The sequence below is a fragment of the Schistocerca americana genome, chromosome 2 (assembly GCF_021461395.2).
Source record: "Schistocerca americana isolate TAMUIC-IGC-003095 chromosome 2, iqSchAmer2.1, whole genome shotgun sequence".
Taxonomy (NCBI): Eukaryota; Metazoa; Arthropoda; class Insecta; order Orthoptera; family Acrididae; genus Schistocerca; species Schistocerca americana.
In genome coordinates, this window is record NC_060120.1 from 778209675 (window position 1) to 778229277 (window position 19603).

The 19603-nt window shown below is 41.5% G+C and overlaps 1 protein-coding gene across 1 annotated transcript in view; it reads right to left on the reverse strand.

The window, feature by feature from the left end:
* Positions 1-432: 432 nt before the first annotated feature.
* Positions 433-19603, reverse strand: part of LOC124596419 (venom carboxylesterase-6-like) — a 107649-nt gene continuing 88478 nt past the window's right edge. The window contains exons 9-10 of the mRNA XM_047135550.1: positions 15598-15727; positions 433-845 (exon numbers count right to left, since the gene is read on the reverse strand). Of these exons, the coding sequence (XP_046991506.1) occupies positions 695-845; positions 15598-15727 (281 nt within the window). The 3' untranslated portion in view covers positions 433-694. The remainder of the gene's footprint in view (positions 846-15597; positions 15728-19603) is intronic.

Sequence of the window (19603 nt, forward strand, 5' to 3'; positions counted from 1 at the left end):
GTCTCGCTGACCTCTCAGCTACCAGGAGCGGACACAACTGAAGTTGATGTTTTTTGATGGGCAATAATAGATTTTACATTAATTAACAAATGAAAATTGTAATTAATTCGTAAAATCACCAGTTCCACACAAGTAAAAAGGCAGGTGTCTGGTGGAATGACTACACTCAACTCTCCACGAGAACAGCTATCCAAAAAGAAAGTAAAAATATGTTTCGCTTCCTCTTCTTCAATATCTTTAAAAACATTCAACTAAATTCGTTTTTAGAGTAAGTTAAAATTCCAGCTGAAAATTCAATAACCCAATAGTTGTAAAAGGCACATTTTTATTCACTTCTTAGCCAAGAAAAACAATGTACACAAAGTAATAAGTGAAAAACATGTTAACACAGGTGACAAAATACAAACATATGAAGTAATTAAATTAGGGAATGATTAGTCATAATCAAATTTTCCTATCTTGTTTTCGAATGATGGATGCTACGGTGGAGGGCGACATTCATTGGCGCCGATGTACACGAAAGTATTTGAATAAATACCTATTACACCGAGGAAGCGCTAAAATACAGAAAGATGTATGTTTTGGGAGACGATTGACATCTGTGAAATAAATCTAGTTGCAAAATGAAGGAACTAGTGTTCGAACTACAGCAGCTACGTTAACAGCCGTATTCTGTAACGTCTCGTCTTCTCGTCTAATACACAGGGATATTCTGGTGCCAGAAGTCCATCCGCTCCTGGTTGACGTTCTGCTCCATTGTGAAAGTGTCCGTAATGTGCAGGTAGTTGAGGTCGGCGTTGTTGAATGGCGTCCACACGATGGTTTCTCCCTCTGGTGACGGGGTCCTGTAACAAAGGACTAGCCGTCAGCCGTAGTCGAAGATACGTCGTTTCTGCATGTTAAAAAGAAAAAAGGAAAACATAGGTTTTATTACAGCACAGACTAGATACACGATAATCGAGGTTGAAAGGATAAAAGTAGAAAAAGTTTTCACCACTGAGTCTCAATAGAATGTTTAAGATAACTCTCATTTATTGTTCCGCCTCATTTGCTGTAATATCTCTTTATATTCGATGAATTATTCTGATACAATTCTACCCTTGAATGACGTTTACTAATTTTCTATCTTCATACTCGCAGAATCCATGCGAAAAGTAGTTCATACAATAGCTATGCCATGAGCGCGTAAGTATTCTTTGTAGTACTCTCTCTGGTGGTTGTTAAAAAAAAGAAAAGAAAAGAAGAAAAAAAGCTTCCGAGATTGTCTTCGTGCCGATTAGCCTGAGTTTTGTTGGAAGAACGGTAATCTGATTATTGAGATTTATGACAGAAGATAACTGATACGAACTGTACGATTAAAAGGGATATATATATATATATATATATATATATATATTGCTCCTTCATACAAAAGGTGTGTATTTGACATTTGAGAATTAATGATATTCATCGATATATTGCGTAGTGTTAATCAGAAGGGAACTTCCGAAAGACTGGATACGAACCTGCATTTAATAATCCAAGAGCTCCATTACTTCTTCGGAAGGTTAAACTTCATCAAAGCCAAATATCCGCTTGATCTGAGGTTTCCCGACTGATTATACAACGCTCCCAAAAATTACGAGGCATTTTATTTGTACAGATTAGCAGACTGCCGCAAAGCACGAGCCTCCAGAGAAGAAGAACCATCGCCTGATTTCATTCTAACAAGTAAAATTTGTGAATCATTTTGAGTGAATGAGCTATGACTGTGTTTCATATTGTGAATGACTGATTTCTCGAACGAATTGAGAGCTACATAATCACGTAGATAGGAGGAAAAATTACAGTGGCGACCGTGACAGGACTGATGCATGTTCCAGTCTAGTACAGGTGGAACAATATAAGAATTCACTCCGATTTTGAGGTCAACGATGAAATATGGACTTCGTTGCCTTAATCCACTCTCTTCCAGGGATTTATTCAGTCAGAACCTTTTCTTATTACACTTTAAACCTGTTTCATGTTCACGTCCCTGACCATCTGTTCCTGAGATCATCTTCCTGTTTCTACGGCACATTACCAGCTTCTATACTGTACCACAAGCCATCGCCTGTCCTCCGTGCCGCCTCCACCAAACGCTGTACGTCGCCTACCCGGTGTCCCTACCCAGTGTTCCTGTTCCATCGACTTCACAACGAGATCGCCGGCTACATCGTCGAAAGAGGATTTTTGAAATTTTTTTTCAGCAATATTGTAAATTTTTTTTTGGCTATGAGGCACTTTTCCTTCGATCTAATCTATGGAGCTTCTATATATTTCAAAATTACTGGATTTAGGCTTTCCTATCTTCGTTAATACCTGAGCTGGGGTCTATTCTTCCGGGTTTTCCAGGGTTTCCCTGCAAAGGCCAGTTCCCAAATGGGTAGACCTTTTTCGTAATTACACCAATCTACACTCCTGGAAATTGAAATAAGAACACCGTGAATTCATTGTCCCAGGAAGGGGAAACTTTATTGACACATTCCTGGGGTCAGATACATCACATGATCACACTGACAGAACCACAGGCACATAGACACAGGCAACAGAGCACGCACAATGTCGGCACTAGTACAGTGTATATCCACCTTTCGCAGCAATGCAGGCTGCTATTCTCCCATGGAGACGATCGTAGAGATGCTGGATGTAGTCCTGTGGAACGGCTTGCCATGCCATTTCCACCTGGCGCCTCAGTTGGACCAGCGTTCGTGCTGGACGTGCAGACCGCGTGAGACGACGCTTCATCCAGTCCCAAACATGCTCAATGGGGGACAGATCCGGAGATCTTGCTGGCCAGGGTAGTTGATGTACACATTCTAGAGCACGTTGGGTGGCACGGGATACATGCGGACGTGCATTGTCCTGTTGGAACAGCAAGTTCCCTTGCCGGTCTAGGAATGGTAGAACGATGGGTTCGATGACGGTTTGGATGTACCGTGCACTATTCAGTGTCCCCTCGACGATCACCAGTGGTGTACGGCCAGTGTAGGAGATCGCTCCCCACACCATGATGCCGGGTGTTGGCCCTGTGTGCCTCGGTCGTATGCAGTCCTGATTGTGGCGCTCACCTGCACGGCGCCAAACACGCATACGACCATCATTGGCACCAAGGCAGAAGCGACTCTCATCGCTGAAGACGACACGTCTCCATTCGTCCCTCCATTCACGCCTGTCGCGGCACCACTGGAGGCGGGCTGCACGATGTTGGGGCGTAGCTTCATGGAGACGGTTGCGAATGGTCCTCGCCGATACCCCAGGAGCAACAGTGTCCCTAATTTGCTGGGAAGTGGCGGTGCGGTCCCCTACGGCACTGCGTAGGATCCTACGGTCTTGGCGTGCATCCGTGCGTCGCTGCGGTCCGGTCCCAGGTCGACGGGCACGTGCACCTTCCGCCGACCACTGGCGACAACATCGATGTACTGTGGAGACCTCACGCCCCACGTGTTGAGCAATTCGGCGGTACGTCCACCCGGCCTCCCGCATGCCCACTATACGCCCTCGCTCAAAGTCCGTCAACTGCACATACGGTTCACGTCCACGCTGTCGCGGCATGCTACCAGTGTTAAAGACTGCGATGGAGCTCCGTATGCCACGGCAAACGGGCTGACACTGACGGCGGCGGTGCACAAATGCTGCGCAGCTAGCGCCATTCGACGGCCAACACCGCGGTTCCTGGTGTGTCCGCTGTGCCGTGCGTGTGATCATTGCTTGTACAGCCCTCTCGCAGTGTCCGGAGCAAGTATGGTGGGTCTGACACACCGGTGTCAATGTGTTCTTTTTTACATTTCCAGGAGTGTACATCTTCCCTGGTTATGTACTCGGGATGCGGGTATACCCCGGTACATGTAAAAGCTACAGCTTAGGTATTCTCGTAACTTATTGTCTTAACATGTTACACATACTCTCTATAGTAAAATTCTACTAATTCAAAATATTCCTATTTTGAATAAACAACCCAACAAATTTTTTGTTAGCTCGCAAAGTGTATTATCATTGCATCTTTTCAGTTACTTTATATGTTTCGATCACTCTGGATCATCTTCAGATCCAAGCACTTGTGTCACCAACCCGTCTTGTCAACGCAGAACCACCTATCAGAGCGCCAATCTACTTCCGTCTTTGGATTTTTTGTTCCTACGATAGTCGTGGTTCTGTTAATGGAAGCGATATTTCGTGAAACGGAATGTCTGAATCACTATCCAGGACATAATTTGCACCTTTTACAATGTCTACGTCACTTTCATATCCAGGCAGTAAGCTTTGCTTACTAACCAGGCATTGCTCTCCAGGGTGTGGTGGTTCGCAGTTACTTTTCTCCAAAGTGTTACGGAATACAGTTTGTGTATTTATATCGTGTCGAGAGTGTATGAACAGCATAATGAGGTCTCTCTGTTACATAGTTTAAAAGGAAGGCGAATTGTGAAACTCGATGACGGCACATTGCTCAGTCCTACAGTCAGTGGGTCCACATATGTGCACTTCGTGGTTTTATTTCGTAAAGCTCGTGAACAGTTTCTGTCGACTAAAGACCTCTAGTACACGTTTGTGGAAGTTTCGTAGTTTCAGTCCATGCCACGATATTGCACCACAATCGGCTTGCAGTGCCCACTGTGATGTTTTGAAGATACGGGTCGGTGAAATGGCTACACACGACGGGCGCTGTGAAGGTAATTCAAAACAGTACCTTGTTCTATACGCTAAATTTACTTTCTTTTTTGATTTAACACGTAAAAAGAGTCACAAATGTGATTTATATATGTTTTCTCCAAAATTCTCTCTTATTGTGAATACAGTGGACATCGAAAGTCGAAGTATGCATTTGTGTACTTCAGGTCTCAACCTCAAAATTTTTCTGTTTATCTTGTTGATTGTGAAGTTTTGGTTTTTATTGTATTGTGTGAGGAAATCCTAATAATTATCCAAGTGTTGTGGCAAAATGTTATATAATTTTTAGGATATCGATTATTTAAACATCAACAATTAATTTGCGGCGTTATTTTAAGAAATCAACGATGAAGAAATACTTAGGATTCTGGAGGAGAGTGACTTCAGTTCACTTTTAGACGATGAAAGTCAACTCTTTTCGGATAAGGAGGATGTTTCTGAATCTGCTGTCACTACTGAAGACGCAGAAACGGAAATAGAAGACCCTACGCCTGATAGGTCGCTGAACAGTGGATGTAAACATAAGTTACAATGGACTTGCTCAAAAATGGAAAACAAGGAACCAGATGAAGATAATTTCGCAGATCTGACGGATGGTGTGGTCAGGGATCCTGCTGAGTGCTTTTTTGAGTATTATGATAAGAATTTTTAAAATGTTGTTGCAGAACAAACAAATCTATATCATGTGCCAAGTAATAGTAAGAATTTAAACACAGATGTGAACGGAATTCTTTCCTTTGTTGGGATTGAAATTCTGATGGATAAACTCAGGCTACCACAAAACAAGATGTGCTAGAATAGACTACTTGACCTCCCTCTCATCAATGATACTATGATTCAGGACAGGTATTTCAAGTTACTGAATAATTTGACTTTCGTAAATAATTTACACGATCATGATAGGAGTGACAAACTTTGGAATGTGAGGCCTGTGATCAATTTTTTTCAGGAATAAGTGTCTCATTTGCCACGATCTAAACATCTCTCAACTGATGAGCAGATGATTCCATTCTCTGGTAGATGTGCAATGAGAACGTATGTGCCACCTAAACCTAATCCTCTTGGGTTGAGAACTGTATTTTTGCGTCTTCACATGGTTTAGTTCTTGACTTAATAACATATACTGGCAAAGGAACAGTACCTGATACTGAATTAAAAGAAACAGATTTAGGTGCAAGTGCAATTACGCTTTTGACTGTGACAGTTCCAAACGGACAGCATGTAATATATAGGGCGTTTCAAAATGAATATACGGGTTCTAGGGCTTTGTAGCATTTATTGCATTCAACTTACAGTTATAAATAATACATCAAATGAAAGAGAAACTGAAAGAGTTTTTCTTACAAGCGTTCAATGAGACCACCATTCATCTGACATCGAGTCGGTATGGGAGTTATTCCCAAACCTTGGTCGTCATGCAGCAACGTTTCGTTAGCGAAGCTGACACATAAACTGTACGTTGTAGGCTTTTTACAACTTGTAACAACTGTAGGCGATAAGGACGTAGTTGTAAGCGTCTCCTTAAAGGTCTCCACAGAGACATCACTGGAAATGCTAAGTCACGAACTTATTTCTGTTGTGCGTGAAAAGCACTCACTCGTTCAACACGTTCTTCAGTCACTCTTAGTCGTTCCAGTCTCTTCCCTTTACGTACAGATATACAAACAAGACTGGCTGAGTTGCTCTTTCATTTGAGGTATTATTAATATTTGTAAGGTGAACATAATAAACGCTAAGAAACCTTAAAACCCGTATATTAATTTTGAAACATCCTGTATAGCGACAGATTTTTTACAGCCATTAAGTCAGTTGAACTTCTCTTAGGCAACAATGTATATCAAACAGGGACTGTTGCGAAAAACAGAATTTCTGACATGGTTTCAAAATTCAAAACTGACTGTGATCCAAACAGAGGTGAACGGGATGAATATGTGAGGGAAGACAAAAAGGTGTTTGCACGTAAATGGAAAGATAACAAGTCTGTTATTTTGGTATCATCTTGTGTTGGGAGTGAATCGAAAGTTACTTGTAAGCGATGGTAAAAGGCTCAGAATAGAAGTATTGATGTACCACAACCAGCAATTGTGAAGAGTTACAATTGTAGCATGGTTGATATTGACCTATGTGACTGGTTCATGACCTACTACAGGTCAAATACCAGAACAAGAAAATGGACAATCAGACTATTTAACCATTTTACTGATTTAGTTATTATTAACTGCTGGATTATGAACAAAAGAACTTGTGCAAAAAACGTACCAAAGTGTAACGGGCTGTACGTAATAAACTTCAGACTGAATCTGGCTAAAGTACTGATAAAGTGTTCTAATGTCTGAAGTTCCTCAGAGCTCTCCAAGGAAATAACCTTGAATTAACAGATCACTGGCAGTTCAGGAGAAGATGAAGAAAAGTTGTTTCCATGCCAAGGAAGCCAACTTGATACGTATGTAGAGGCAAAAAATGTTTCTAAGTATCGCTTTGAAGGTTAAAAATCCCGCACCAGAAACTTGTGCAAGAAATGTAATGTATAACAGTTATTTCGTAAAATTTCATCAACAAAACCTTTAATATGTTTTTCAAGGTATTATATATTTACCAGTTGATGCCTGAAGTCCACGTATGTGTACCTCATATATAATAAAAATTGCAAATAATGTAATCCTGAATGTAATCATGTAAGACTAATAAAAATAACCCTGAAAACAATTTTCCTCACTTATTTTATCTTCGGAACTCAAAAGGTTAAAGAAAAGGGGGTCTCGTTTATTCTTTTGGATGCACCAGAGCAGATTTAAACTGTCAAGTCATGGTTTGAAATAAGGGAAACATTATGAAAAGTACGTGAGAGTATGACGCCTTGTCGACGTGGTGAAGGTGATAATCCAGTGCCCAATATCTCGAACCCGAGTTTAATGTCACATCCATCATATTTTTCGCTCTGTTCCTAAACGGTGGAATATAGGGGTAGAAGTAGTATTGTAAGAGGTGATACAGCCCATTATGCTGTATTTTCTCTAATGTGTTACCTTGCTGTACCAAACTGACCCACAACTCTAATTTTCTAAGTCCTGATGCACGTGGACTAACACGCGACAGTCGTTCATCATAACACAATGATATGCACCCAGCTTCAGGCCAGTATTACCTCGTGGTACATTAATGGCTGTTTCCCTTTTTACTGCATAAACCCATGCTGCGCATTTCAGTTAATAATCTATGTGATCATTAATTTTATGTCTTTAATTAGTTAATGATCTATGTGATCATTAATTTTATGTCTTTAATTAGTTTTATTCTACCCCCATGAACCATGGACCTTGCCGTTGGTGGGGAGGCTTGCTTGGCTCAGCGATACAGGTGGCCGTACCGTAGGTGCAACCACAACGGAGGGGTATCTGTTGAGAGGCCAGACAAACGTGTGGTTCCTGAAGAGGGGCAGCAGCCATTACATTATTTGACTGATCTGGCCTTGCAACACTAACCAAAACGGCCTTGCTGTGCTGGTACTGCGAACGGCTGAAAGCAAGGGGAAACTACAGCCGTAATTTTTCCCAAGGGCATGCAGCTTTACTGTATGGTTAAATGATGATGGCGTCCTCTTGGGTAAAATATTCCGGAGGTAAAATAGTCCCCCATTCGGATCTCTGGGCGGGAACTACTCAGGAGGATGTTGTTATCAGGAGAAAGAAAACTGGCATTCTACGGATCGGAGCGTGGAATGCCAGATCCCTTAATCGGACAGGAAGGTTAGAAAATTTAAAAAGGGAAATGGATGGGTTGAAGTTAGATATAGTGGGAATTAGTGAAGTTCGTTGGCAGGAAGAACAAGACTTTTGGTCAGGTGAATACAAGGTTATAAATACAAAATCAAATAGGGGTAATGCAGGAGTAGGTTTAGTAATGAATAAAAAAATAGGAGTGCGGGTAAGCTACTACCAACAGCATAGTGAACGCATTATTGTGGCCAAGATAGACACGAAGCCCATGCCTACTACAGTAGTACAAGTTTATATGCCAACTAGCTCTGCAGATGATGAAGAAATTGATGAAATGTATGATGAGATAAAAGAAATTATTCAGGTAGTGAAGGGAGACGAAAATTTAATAGTCATGGGTGACTGGAATTCGAGAGTAGGAAAAGGGAGAGAAGGAAACATAGTGGGTGAATATGGATTGGGGGAGAGAAATGAAAGAGGAAGCCGTCTGGTAAAATTTTGCACAGAGCATAACTTAATCATAGCTAACACTTGGTTCAAGAATCATAAAAGAAGGTTGTATACATGGAAGAATCCTGGAGACACTAGAAGGTATCAGATAGATTATATAATGATAAGACAGAGATTCAGGAAGCAGGTTTTAAATTGTAAGACATTTACAGGGGCAGATGTGGACTCTGACCACAATCTATTGGTTATGAACTGTAGATTAAAACTGAAGAAACTGCAAAAAGGTGGGAATTTAAGGAGATGGGACCTGGATAAACTGACTAAACCAGAGGTTGTACAGAGTTTCAGGGAGAGCATAAGGGAACAATTGACAGGAATGGGGGAAAGAAATACAGTAGAAGAAGAATGGGTAGCTCTGAGGAATGAAGTAGTGAAGGCAGCAGAGGATCAAGTAGGTAAAAAGACGAGGAGTAGTTGAAATCGTTTGGTAACAGAAGAAATATTGAATTTAATTGATGAAAGGAGAAAATATAAAAACGCGGTAAATAAAGCAGGCAAAAAGGAATACAAACGTCTCAAAAATGAGATCGGCAGGAAGTGCAAAATGGCTAAGCAGGGATTACTAGAGGACAAATGTAAGGATGTAGAGCCTTATCTCACTAGGGAAAGCAGAAAGGTGGAAAGAGTATGTAGAGGGTCTATATAAGGACGATGTACCTGAGGACAATATTATGGAAATGGAAGAGGATGTAGATGAAGATGAAATGGGAGATATGATACTGCGTGAAGAGTTTGACAGAGCACTGAAAGACTTGAGTCGAAAGACTTGAGCCGAAACAAGGCCCCCGGGAGTGGACAACATTCCATTGGAACTACTGACGGCCTTGGGAGAGCCAGTCCTGACAAAACTCTACCATCTGGTGAGCAAGATGTATGAGACAGGTGAAATATCCTCAGACTTCAAGAAGAATATAATAATTCCCATCCCAAAGAAAGCAGGTGTTGACAGATGTGAAAATTACCGAACTATCAGTTTAATAAGTCACAGCTGCAAAATACTAACGCGAATTCTGTACAGACGAATGGAAAAACTGGTAGAAGCCGTCCTCGGCGAGGACCCTACGACGTATCTTAGAAAATAGATTAAGGAAAGGCAAACCTACATTTCTAGCATTTGTAGACTTAGAGAAAGCTTTTGACAATGTTGACTGGAATACTCTCTTTCAAATTCTAAAGGTGGCAGGGGTAAAATACAGGAAGCGAAAGGCTCTTTACAATTTGTACAGAAACCAGATATCAGTTATAAGAGTCGAGGGGCATGAAAGGGAAGCAGTGGTTGGGAAGGGAGTGAGACAGGGTTGTAGTCTGTCCCCGATGTTATTCAATCTGTATATTGAGCGAGCAGTAAAGGAAACAAAAGAAAATTTCGGAGTAGGTTTTAAAGTCCATGGAGAAGAAATAAAAACGTTGAGGTTCGCTGATGACATTGTAATTGTCAGAGACAGCAAAGGACTTGGAAGAGCAGTTGAACGGAATGGACATTGTCTTGAAAGGAGGATATAAGATGAACATCAACAAAAGCAAAACGAGGATATTGGAATGTAATCGTATTAAGTCGGGTGATGCTGAGGGAATTAGATTAGGAAATGAGACACTTAAAGTAGTAAAGGAATTTTGCTATTTGGGGAGCAAAATAACTGAGGATGGTCGAAGTAGAGAGGATATACAATGTAGACTGGCAATGGCAAGGAAAGCGTTTCTGAAGAAGAGAAATTTGTTAACATCGAGTATAGATTTAAATGTGAGGAAGTCGTTTCTGAAAGTTTTTGTATGGAGTGTAGCCATGTATGGAAGTGAAACGTGGACAATAAATAGTTTAGACAAAAAGAGAATAGAAGCTTTCGAAATGTGGTGCTACAGAAGAATTCTGAAGATTAGGTGGGTAGACCACATAACTAGTGAGGAGGTATTGAATAGAATTGGTTAGAAGAGAAGTCTGTGGCACAACTTGATAAGAAGAAGGGAACGGTTGGCAGGACATGTTCTGAGGCATCAAGGGATCACAAATTTAGCGTTGGAGGGCAGCGTGGAAGGGAAAAATCGTAGAGGGAGACCAAGAGATGAATAAACTAAGCAGATTTAGAAGGATGTAGGTTGCAGTAAGTACTGGGAGATGAAGAAGCTTGCACAGGACAGAGTAGCATGGAGAGCTGCATCAAACCAGTCTCAGGACTGAAGACAACAACAAAACAACAATTAGTTTTATAACAGAAATATTACAAGGTTATAGCGAGAGTTTACTTTCGTTTGGACACTGATATTTCCAGCGCGTTTTGCTCCAGCATTGTCTGAACGTTATTCACGTACCGATCAGGTACCTTTTTAGACATACTTAGATGCTGTCTCTCAGCCATAAACTGAACAAGGTAGCAGTTATGCAACGACATTCTCTGTAAGTCACTTGTACACACGTTGAACAATAGGGGAGACAATGGAGACCCTAGCTCTATAGGTTTTGTACCTCTCTTGATTTATAACTGTCAATTAGACAGGAGGTTGGTAGATAGGGAGAAACCCTGTCAAGAACTCCATGTATAACTACACGGACCAGTCACTTTAATGCGACCACCTATCAAAAGCCTGAATAACCACCTTTTGTAGCGCAGGCATGTAGCAAGAGAGTCAGTGACGTTCTGGAAGCTAGCGACAAGGATATGGAGCCGTGCCGACTCCAGTAAGAGGGCCAGCTGCACTAGGTTTCACAGTTGAAGACCCATTACGTGTAGAGCTCGATCGAGTTGGTTCCACAAATTCTGGATTGGGTTTAAATCCCGAGAGTATGGTGGACAGGGCAGTACTGAAACTCAACCTGGTGCTCTTCGGACCACGCACGTACACTGAGCTGTATGACACGTTGCATTGTCCTACTGGAAGAAGTCATTGTACCGAGGAGAAACAAATTGCTTTTAAGGGTGGACTTGTGTTAATCCATTGTGCCTTCTAGAATGACGATATCACCCAGCGAGTGTGATGAAAACATTCCCCAGACCATAACGCTCCCACCTCTGGCATGGCCCTTTGCGACTACTGTTGCAGGACCATTTACCCCAAAGGCTATCTGTCTATTGGAGTGTAAAACGTGATTCATCTGAAAAGGCCACGAGTTCGCACTCAGTGAAAGTCCAGTTGCGATACTGGCGTGTTAATTCCACCCTTCGTCACCTACGAACAGTAGTCAGCATAGGTGCATGCACCAGATGCTTGCTGCAGCTACGTCCACTAAACGGTCGTTGAGGAGACATTGCTGGTAGCCACTTGCCCCATCTGGACTGTTTGTTGCACATCTATTCGCCTGTACACATCTCCGCAACCATCATGCACCCCTGACATCTATGGCCAATGGTACCCCACAGTTGCCTCGGCGCCGGTTTTGGATAACGCCATTTTACCGTGCACGGTATACTTTAACTACGGCGGAATGGAAACAATTTAAAAACTTAGCCGTTTCGGAAATGCTTCCACCCTTGGCCCGAATGCGAATGACCACACGCTTTTGGACGTCAGATAAATCGCTCCGTTTCCTCATTACGACAACGATTGGATTGTTATCCACGTACCCCCGACACGCTTTACCCGTATATATCCTCCACTACTAGTGCTGCTACATGTCGACATGCAGTGGTTATTTGACGTAGGCATCAAACACAGGCGGTGGTGCCATTAATGTCATTGGATCGTGAATTTACTTTTTAGTACGGTCATACACACATCATAGACGCTCATGACATCTGAATACACTGCCATTAAGTAGTTCTGCCTGCTGCAACATCGATGTATATTTCTCGACTGTAAGTTGAAATAAAGTTTCCTGTGCCCATATCACATCTGAAACAGATTGCTCTTCTACAGATATTTGGTTTCAGGCTAATTTTTATAATTCGCTCATGTATTTTGTGAGATCAAGAGAGTAGGTTTGTTAGTGTATATGACATTAATTAAAGTAATGGTTTGTGGGATGTCTTGATAGGCACCATTCTCGATATCCTTAGTTGTGAGATGTTAGTAACGTGACGCTATTCTCTGTTGAGAATGTTGAGTATCTTTAAATGCGACCATTTTAGGTTAGGCTTTACCGTGACTGTTATTTATATAAAATGAAACAACAAGATTACTGTTACCAGTCACTTTATTTCTCTCCGCGACGCGTTTCAAAGGTTTAAACCTCCATCATCAGGTGGATTTACATTTGTAGTATGACATTTGTGTGTGTGTTCTGTTACGATTATTTGAAGGAACTTATGGCACTGTCCAGTGGAGAAACAAAACATTATTTCAGAACACGGTTTTGGATTTCTTTTGACAAAAAAATTAACGTATATCTAGCGGTAGAAATAAATTGAGTAAAATGTAGTACCTCCAGTGGTCAGACGTTCCTTTCACTGTCGTAACACACTACATGTATACCGTCACATTTTATAAACGAATATGGCGTCTGTAACTATTAGGTGCAAGGATCGTATATCAGAAGAGAAAAAATTATCACAACGTACAAAGAATATACATTGTAACAACATTTTTATAGAACAAAATTTAAAAGGATTTTGGAGACGTTAGTTTTAAGGTGACGAATACATGCGTTGGAATAAATATTTCACGTGGTATATAAATTCGATTTTGACAAGTTATTATAGCTTAAACTTCAAACTCCTTTATGCAATCGGGTGACATGTTACAAATTTTAAGTAGAATAATTATGTTGGCTACAGTGGTAAAAATATGCACAAATAACAATTTCGGTTGGGATTCACAGATAGATATGAAAGGCTGGAGGAAGAGGGAGAGGAAGAGAAAGTTGTAGTAGGGAAAGAGAAGGTGGAATCATGATAACGTGACAAAATATTTATGGTATATACTAAGATGTGTGTGTGTGTGTGTGTGTGTGTGTGTGTGTGTGTGTGTGTGTGTGTGTGTGTGTGCACTGCAATTTTAATAACGCAGGAAGCTGCTGAAAGCAGAGATGATAGTATTGTAAACATAGTCATTTTTGTTATTTAAGATGGATTCAGTTTATTTTGTTTGGTGTTTGTATATTTGGAGTGATTCAAGGATGTCTAGTTTTTTGCCTTGTGGCTGGATGTGTAGGATGCTGTTACTTGCGTTGTAAACATGGTGTTTTGCTTCATGCAGGAAGGCGGCTATTGCTGATGTGTGGTATTATTTGTTTTTTAGTGGTGCCATGTGTTCTTTCAATCTAATCTCAAATTATCTGCCTGTTTGGCCTATATAGAAGCAGTCACTGTCCAAACATTCAATTTTGTATACACCTGTGTGATGAAGTTGGTTTCGTGTGCTGATGTTGTGGGGTAACTTCAGTCCAATTTTGTTGTCTGTGGTAAAGGATACTCTTATGCCTTTTCGTTTGAAGACATTGGCAATCTGACATGAAGTGTTACATAGATAGGGGATTGTATGGAATATGTTATTTTCTTTTTGTTTGAAACTGTATGTACATCAGCAACTGGCAGAAATTGTATATCCAGCTGCGTATTTTAAAGCATTAACCAATGTATTACCCCAACCTTTAGGCAGTTAATGCATGTAACAGATATAATCTTAAGACCCGCTGCTTTGTAAAGTTTGCTCTCATACAATCACTCCTTCCGCCCTTCTCTCCCTCTCACTTTCTCTTTCTTCTTCCTCTCCCTCTGCCTCCAGCCTTTCATATCTATCTGTGGATCCCAACCAAAATTGTTATTTGTGCATAATTTTACCACTGTAGCCAACGTACTTATTAGCTTAAAATTTGTAACGTGTCACCTGATTGTATACAGGAGTTTGAAGTTTAAGCTATATTAGCCTGTCGAAATCTGATTTATATACTACGTGAAATATTTATTCCAACACATGTATTCGACACCTCAAAACAAACATCTCCAAGATCCTTTAAAATTTATTCTATAATCATGTTGTTACGATGTATATTCTTTGTACTCAGTGACAATGTTTTCTCTTCTGCTATTCGATCCTTGCACCTAATAGTTTCCAGACGCCATATGCGTTTACAAAATATGACTATACATGTGGTGTGTTGCAACAGTGAAAGGAACGTCTGACAACTGGAGGTATATTTTACTTAATTTGTTTCTACCGTTAGATATATGTTAATTTTTTTGTCAAAAGAAATCTAAAACCATGTTCTGAAATAGTGTTTTGTTTCTTCACTAGACACTCCCACAAGTTCCTTCAAATAATCGTAACAAAACACACACACAAATGTCATACTACAAATGTAAATCCACTTGATGATGGAGGTTTAAACCTTTGAAACGCATCGTGGAGAGAAATAAACAGTGACTGGTAACAGTAAACTTGTTGTTTCATTTAATGTTGAGTATATTTGCTTTCCTAATGACGACAGGCGTTGTAACGTACTATAATGTGTACGTTGTCTGATCTCGGTGCTGTTTCTCTCCCATGAATTTCCATGATCCTTTCCATCTCTGGCGTACCCAGAGGCTGCAATAGCTCATGATACGACATTAAGAGGTTTCACAGCGCGTAGGGAATTCAAGCCATCTCATAAAGATCATGTACTGTTTTTTAATAGTAGTTATTTGTGTAGAATCATACTATACGTGGTGTTTAGTTCATGCACATGTATCATTCGTTGTGTCAGAACATTACAAACGTGAGCATACAAATGTAATAATCTATGAAGCTAGAGGTGAGTAACACTTATACGTACCCATACTTGATGAAGTTGCTCCAGAGTCTGACCAAATTGCTCCTCAAGAGTCCAAATGTTGTGTTCGCATCTGGTGGGGACTCATCGGGGCGCAACCAGAGCAACTGTGCGTCAGAAGCATGCGGCGTTCCTTCGGAGGAAGAAGTAGTTTATAAGCTCAATATGTCATCAAGATTTTACAGTAAAAAGCGTCTACTGTCTAAAATAAATGAATACTTTGTCTTAAATTAGTTTTTCAGAATGCCTGCAGACTACGATGCACGGACGTTGCTATATCATAAGCAACCGAATTACATTTTATGGACGATTAAATATTACAAATTCCCACTAAGTCAAAATATATCTATTCTTAGGTACAAAGCTAAACCGAAACTTAACTGTGAGGAAAATAGACTGCAGTTGTACAAGTTGTTGTGCCTCGTGACGGAAATAAATCGCTAATCCCCCCCCCCCCCCCCCCAAAAAAAAAAAAAAAAAAAAAATAGAATAATGAAATTTGTCTAGGTAACATACTTAAGTGATTAAAAATACAGGATCATAGGTTAATGTAAGCGCGAGATACGCTATTGCAAACGTGAAATACTGGTAAATTAATAACCGGTGAAACTGCCAGAATGTCGAATGAAAGCACGCAACCGTGCAGGCATCGTGTTGTACAAGTGCCGGACGTCACATTGTAGGAATGAATTGTATGCTTGTTGCCCTTGGCCGGTCCATAAAGGGGCGGTTAATGTTTGTGGATGGCGATGGAGTTGTCATCCGATGACGTCCCACATGTGCTGCGGTAGAGACAGATCTGGTGATAGATCAGGCCAAGGAGATATGTTGACACTCTGTTGAGCATATTACAACAGCGGTATGTGGGCGAGCTTTATCCTGTTGGACAACATCCTCTGGAATGCTACTAATGAATGGAAGCACAACAAGTCGAATTACAAGAGGCACAAATTTGCAGTCAGAGTGCGTGGGATAACCACGAGAGTGCTCCTGCTGTCATACAAAATTGAACCCCAGACCATAACTCCAGGCGTAGGTTCATTGCGTCTAGCACGCAGACAGGTTGGTTCGGGCCCTCACCTGGCTTCCTCCTAACCAGCATAAGGCACCGGGGCAGAACGAGCTTTCGTCAGGAAACACAACAGTCCTCTTCCCTGCCCTCTAAAGAGCTCTCACTTGACACCACTGAGGCCAAAAATGGCTGTGGTTTGAGGTCAGTGGAAAACATGCTACAGGGCATCCGGCTCGAAGCTGGCCTTGAATTAATCGATTTGTAGCAGATCATTGTGTCACTTTGGTGCCAAATATTTCTCAGTTTGCTGCTGCAGATGCAATACGATGAACCAAGGCCATACGTCAAACACTTTGGTCTTCCCTCACGGTAGTGCCACGTGACTGTCCGGAACCTGGTCCTCTAGCGAACTCCCAGCCGGAGTGGCCGAGCGGTTCTAGGCGCTACAGCCTGGAACCGCACGACCGCTACGGTCGCAGGTTCGAATCCTGCCTTAGGTTAGTTAGGTTTAAGTAGTTCTAATTTCTAGGGGACTGATGACCTCAGATGTTAAGTCCCATAGTGCTGAGAGCCATTTGAACCAATCTTGCGAACTTACATCTTCATAACAACCGCTGGCAGCAGTCATGTACAGTGGCTACATTCCTGCCAAGTCTTTTAGAAGAATGGCAGAAAGAACATTTGACATCTCGAAGGCCTATTACAAGATTTCGTTCAAAGTCAGTGAGGTGTTGATAATGGCATCTTTGTCGCCGTAAAGGTGTTCACGGCTAAAATAAGCTCACCACATCCAGTCTCAAACGTAATTAGCGTTCACGACCATTACAATGTGTCTCTAAATGTAACCTGATTTGCATCCTCATAGTGGCGCTACTGCCGCGAAATATGAATAGACATCATCTCTCAGATGTAGAAACAGGCGTGCGAACTTTCGTTTACGTCACAATCTCTTTCTCCGTGTTGTAACTCTGTCTGTACAGGGTAAATCAGATCTCCAACGATATTTCGGTGCTTGTTCAGGGCTATTTTCTGTGTATTCTAACAAACCTGTGGATCGTTTTTCATTGGCTCATTACAGCGAAATAATGTAATTATTTTTCGGTTTTTTACCCCAGTTACCTTTCTTTCTGTGAAAATACCTTTACAACAGGAAAGAAACATGTAATATGCAATCAACAAAACAGGAAAACCAAAGCTTAGACTAACGCAAAAGCCCCTAGTGCTCCTTATGGTTGCCGTCGCTGTAGCAACAGTTCGTCATAGCGTCGTCATGCTGCTCTTCCACTGCAGTTACATCTACATCTACATTTATACTCCGCAAGCCACCCAACGGTGTGTGGCGAAAGGCACTTTACGTGACACTGTCATTACCTTCCATTCCTGTTCCAGTCGCGTATGGTCCGCGGGAAGAACGACTGTCGGAAAGCCTCCGTGCGCGCTCAAATCTCTCGAATTTTACATTCGTGATCTCCTCGGGAGGTATAAGTAGGGGGAAGCAATATACTGAATACATCATCCAGAAACACACTCTCTCGAAACCTGGACAGCAAGCTACATCGCAATGCAGAGCGCATCTCTTGCAGAGTCTGCCACTTGAGTTTGCTAAACATCTCCGTAACGCTATCACGCTTACCAAGTAACCCTGTGACGCAACGTGCCGCTCTTCTTTGGATGTTCTCTATCTCCTCTGTCAACCCGACCTGGTACGGATCTCACACTGATGAGCAATACTCAAGTATAGGTCGAACGAGTGTTTTCTAAGCCACCTCCTTTGTTGATGGACTACATTTTCTAAGGACTCTCCCAATGAATCTCAACCTGGCACCCAACTTACCAACAATTAATTTTATATGATCATTCCACTTCAAATCGTTCCGTACGCATACTCCCAGATATTTTACAGAAGTAACTGCTAGCAGTGTTTGTTCCGCTGTCATATAATCATACAATAATGGGTCCTCCTTTCTATGTATCTCCAATACATTACAGTTGTCTGTGTTAAGGGTCAGTTGCCACTCCCTGCACCAAGTGCCTATCCGCTGCAGTTCTTCCTGCATTTCACTGCAATTTTCTAATGCTGCAACCTCTCTGTATACTACAGCATCATCCGGGAAAAGCCACATCGAACTTCCGACACTATCTACTAGCTAGTATATATATATTGAAAAGCAATGGTCCCATAACACTCCCCTGTGGCACGCCAGAGGTTACTTTAACGTCTGTAGACGTCTCTTCATTGAGAACAACATGCTATGTTCAGTTTGCTAAAAACTCTTCAATCCAGCCACACAGCTAGTCTGATATTCCGTAGACTCTTACTCTTTCTTTATCAGGCGACAGTGCGGAACAGTATCGAATGCCTTCCGGAAGTCAAGGAAAATGGCATCTACCTGGGAGCCTGTATCTAATATTTTCTGGGTCTCATGAACATATAAAACGAGTTGGGTCTCACACGATCGCTGTTTCCGGAATCCATGTTGATTCCTACAGAGTAGATTCTGGGTTTCCAAAAATGACATGAAACGCGAAACAAAAACCGTGTTCTAAAATTGTACAACAGATCGATGTCAGAGATATAGGTCTACGGTTTTGCGCATCTGCTCGACGACCCTTCTTGAAAACTGGAAGTACCTGAGCTCTTTTCCAATCATTTGGAACCTTCCGTTCCTCTAGAGACTTGCGGTACACGACTGTTAGAAAGGGGGCAAGTTTTTTCGCGTACTCTATGTAGAGTCGAATTGGTATCCCGTCAGGTCCAGTGGACTTTCCTCTGTTGAGTGATTTCAGTTGCTTTTGTATTCCTTGGACACTCATTTCGATGTCAGCCATTTTTTGGTTCGTGCGAGGATTTAGAGAAGGAACTGCAGTGCGGTCTTCCTCTGTGAAATAGCTTTGGAAAAAGGTGTTTAGTATTTCAGCTTTACGCGTGTCATCCACTGTTTCAATGCCATCATAATCCAGGAGTGTCTGGATATGCTGTTTCGAGCCACTTACTGA